General features: G+C 60.3%; 1 protein-coding gene across 1 annotated transcript; it reads left to right on the forward strand.

Annotated features, from left to right (window-relative positions):
* The first annotated feature begins 437 nt into the window (after positions 1 to 437).
* On the forward strand, positions 438 to 3,164 carry EN2 (engrailed homeobox 2). Its single transcript, XM_075706369.1, has 2 exons — positions 438 to 990; positions 2,848 to 3,164. The coding sequence occupies exons 1-2, from the start codon at positions 438 to 440 to the stop codon at positions 3,162 to 3,164; spliced, it is 870 nt and encodes a 289-aa protein (XP_075562484.1).
* The last annotated feature ends 210 nt before the right edge of the window (positions 3,165 to 3,374 follow it).

Here is a 3,374-nt window from a genome sequence, read left to right on the forward strand (position 1 = left end):
CGGCGGCGGGGGGAGCGGGCGGCAGCGCGCCGCGGGACCGAGCGGCTGAGCGGCGGCAGGAGGCGGCGAGCGGCGGCGGGAGGACCGGAGCCCGTGTGGGGTTTGATTTTTGGCAAAGTTGGAACTCGTGGAGGCTCGGCTGCTGGCTTCGGGGTCCCCCTGCGTTTGTTTCTTTATTTTTTTTTTTTTAATTGCTATTAATTTTTTTTTTTTTTTTGCAAACTCTGGATTTTGAATGCCGGGCGCGGCCAGGAGAAACGAAAGCAAATAGACACCTGTGCGTGCGTGTATATATATATATATATAAAAATATATATATTAAAAAAAATTAAAATAAAGAGCAACCGACTGCAAGAGCACCAACAAACAGCGCTAGGCAGCCGCCCGGCCGGCGGCGGGGCGGGCAGCGGAGCCGTCGGCGGGGCCGGCCGCGCAGCATGGAGGAGGGCGGCCGGAGCCCCCGGGAGGAGGCGGCCGAGCCGCAGGAGTCCGGCGGCGACGCGGAGCCCGGCGGCGGCGGCGGCGGCGGCGGGCGGCGGGGGCTGCTGCTTCCCCCCGGCGACCCCCCGCACCCCCACCCGCACCCGCACCGCATCACCAACTTCTTCATCGACAACATCCTGCGGCCCGAGTTCGGGCGGAGGAAGGAGGCGGGCGGCCCCGGCGGCGAGCCCCGGCGGCCCGGCGCGGAGAGCCGCCGCAGCCCCGCCGCGGCGCCGGCCCCCGGGGCTCCGCTCCCCGGCGGCGGGGCGGGCTCGCCGGGCCGGGGGGAGGGCGGCCCCGCCGGGCTGGCCCTGCACGGCGCCGCCAAGAAGGGGGGGGACCCCGCGGCGCTGGAGGCGGCCCTGAAAGCGCGGGGGCTGAGCGGCGGCGACCTGTCGGTGAGCTCGGACTCGGATAGCTCCCAGGCCAGCTCCAACGCCGGCAACCAGCCCATGCTCTGGCCCGCCTGGGTCTACTGCACGCGGTACTCGGACCGGCCCTCCTCAGGTAAGCGCTGCCCCCCGCGCCGCTCCCCGCCGCCGCGCCCCCTCCCCGGGCTCCCGCCGCGCCCGGCCCGCCCGCGGGGCCGGGAGGGCGGCGGGGAGAGCGCCCCGCGCCCCGCTCCTCCTTTTCTGTCTTTATTTTTGGCATTGCGGTTTTGGGTTTGGTTTTTTTTTTTTTTTTTTTTTTTTTTGGAGTGGGGTGTTGCTTAAAACCGCCCGAAAATGCGGGGAGAGGAAGGGGTGGCTGGGGATGCGCGGAGCCGGGGGGAGCGGGGGGTCTCTCCCTCCCCGCCGCCGCGGAGGAGCCGCGGCCGCCCGGGCTCGGGGCATTTCCCACCAACTGCCGGGTTTTAGCAAAGAGGAAGGGGAAAAGAAAAAAAAAAAAAAAGCCCAAACCCCAAAATAAAAACCCCCGCAATCTGGCTTTGGGCTCCCCGCTCATCCTCCTGCCCTTCTCCCTGCCGGGAAAATACCCCCGCGCCGTGTTTTGGGGAGGGGAGGGTGGATTTCCACAGGCCTCGCCTCGCTTTGATTATTTTGTTTTTAGCCAAACCCGATCCGCGATCGTTTATTTCTCTAAAAGAGGCCTCGGAGCGGCCGCCGTTTCGTTTCTTTCTTTTAATTTCCCCCCCCTGTTCTGCAGGTCAGCTCTGTAGGGGCTGGGGGACATTTCCAAGAGCCGGGGAACTTCTTTGGCGGGGTCTGTCTCTTGGCAAGGGTTCGGGCAGAACCTCCTGAAATTATCGAGAAAAATATTGAAAATATTTAAAAAAAAAAAAAAAGCCAGGGGCTAAAATATCCTTCTGCTACCGCGAGGAGAGCAGGGCTGGCCCCGGCAGATTGGTGAAACACTCGTTAAAAAGAAGTAGAAACCATTGGGGGAAGGCATGGGAAGCACCACGCAGGAGATCTGCTCCCAGGAAAGGGAAAAAAAAAAAAAAAAATGCGGGTTTTTCTCTTACAAAAGCAGCGAGCTAGGATTTTCACCCGGAGAGCCGGCCAGCTGAAGGAGAGATTGTAAAACGAGTTGAAAATGAGTTCGTAATGTCTGAAAACAAACTCTTGCTCAGAGGTAATATTCAGGGCTGAATTGGAATTTACTCCATTGTTCTCCAACGCTCTCCTTTGTTAATATTTAATTAACATACATCCTCACAATGGCTCGGCCCGGGCAGAAAAGGCTCCTTGTGCTGCCGAGAATAATATTCCCGAGAATAATCCCGGCGATTCGGATCGGGCCGTGCAGCGCCATATGGGCACTGCAGCAAAGCGGCGGATTTCTTCTGGCAATGTAAACAGGCGGCTGATTTCCATTTTTTTTATCGCGACCCCCTCCCCTAAAAAAAAAAAAAAAAAAAAAAAAGGGGAAAAAAAAAAGTAGAGAGGTTTCCTTAAAAAAAAAAAAAAAAAATGTTTCCTTAAAAAACAACACAACAAACCGTCCGCTCAGGGGATAAAATTCAGCTCCGTGCCGCTGCCTCTGGCGCAGGCTTTACGCGCCGGCCCCCCCGGGGTGGTGAGGGCTGGGAAATGCGGTTCTGGCTGGGGTGGAAGGGGTGCGGCGGGGGCTGCGGGGGCGCCGGGGGATGCGGGGGCTGCGGGGGTGCCGGGGGCTGCGGGGGCGCCGGGGGCTGCGGGGCTGCGGGGCGCCGGGGGCTGCGGGACGCCGGGGGCTGCGGGACGCCGGGGGCTGCGGCTCCCCGTCCGCCGCCTCCCGAGCATCCCCCGGGCGCGGAGGCACAAAGCGGGGGCTCTATTTCCTGCGGGGGGCCGGGGGGGGCTGTGGGAGCGTGGGACGCGGGCAGGAGCGGGGCTGCCCCACGCGGGACGTGCCGGTGCTTCTCCTCTCTCCCGGCCGTAGGTCCCCGCTCCCGCAAACCAAAGAAGAAGAACCCCAACAAGGAGGACAAGCGGCCGCGCACCGCCTTCACCGCCGAGCAGCTGCAGAGACTCAAGGCCGAGTTCCAGACGAACCGGTACCTGACGGAGCAGCGGCGGCAAAGCCTGGCCCAGGAGCTCGGGCTGAACGAGTCCCAGATCAAAATCTGGTTCCAGAACAAACGAGCCAAGATCAAGAAGGCGACGGGCAGCAAGAACTCCCTGGCAGTGCACCTCATGGCCCAGGGGCTCTACAACCACTCCACCACGGCGAAAGACGGCAAGTCGGACAGTGAATAGCCAAGGGGGGGGCGAGGGAGGGAGGGGGGAGGGAGGCAGGGGAGGGGGGGGGGCCGTTTGCAGTCAAAGTTTATACAATGCAATAATTTAATTAAAAAAAAATAAAAAGAAACATAAGGGCCAGTGTATAAAGATTATACCAGCATTAATAGTGAAAATATTGTGTATTAGATATAATTCTGCAATATTCTATGTATATATAATTTACAG

Source organism: Pelecanus crispus, chromosome 2 (assembly GCF_030463565.1).
Source record: "Pelecanus crispus isolate bPelCri1 chromosome 2, bPelCri1.pri, whole genome shotgun sequence".
Lineage (NCBI taxonomy): Eukaryota > Metazoa > Chordata > Aves > Pelecaniformes > Pelecanidae > Pelecanus > Pelecanus crispus.

Bases quoted from the DNA above. Each gene is read 5' to 3' on its own strand.
- EN2 (XM_075706369.1), top strand. From the start codon at position 438: ATGGAGGAGGGCGGCCGGAGCCCCCGGGAGGAGGCGGCCGAGCCGCAG. The intron at 991-2,847 runs GTAAGCGCTGCC...TCCCGGCCGTAG, and splicing joins CTCGGACCGGCCCTCCTCAG to GTCCCCGCTCCCGCAAACCA.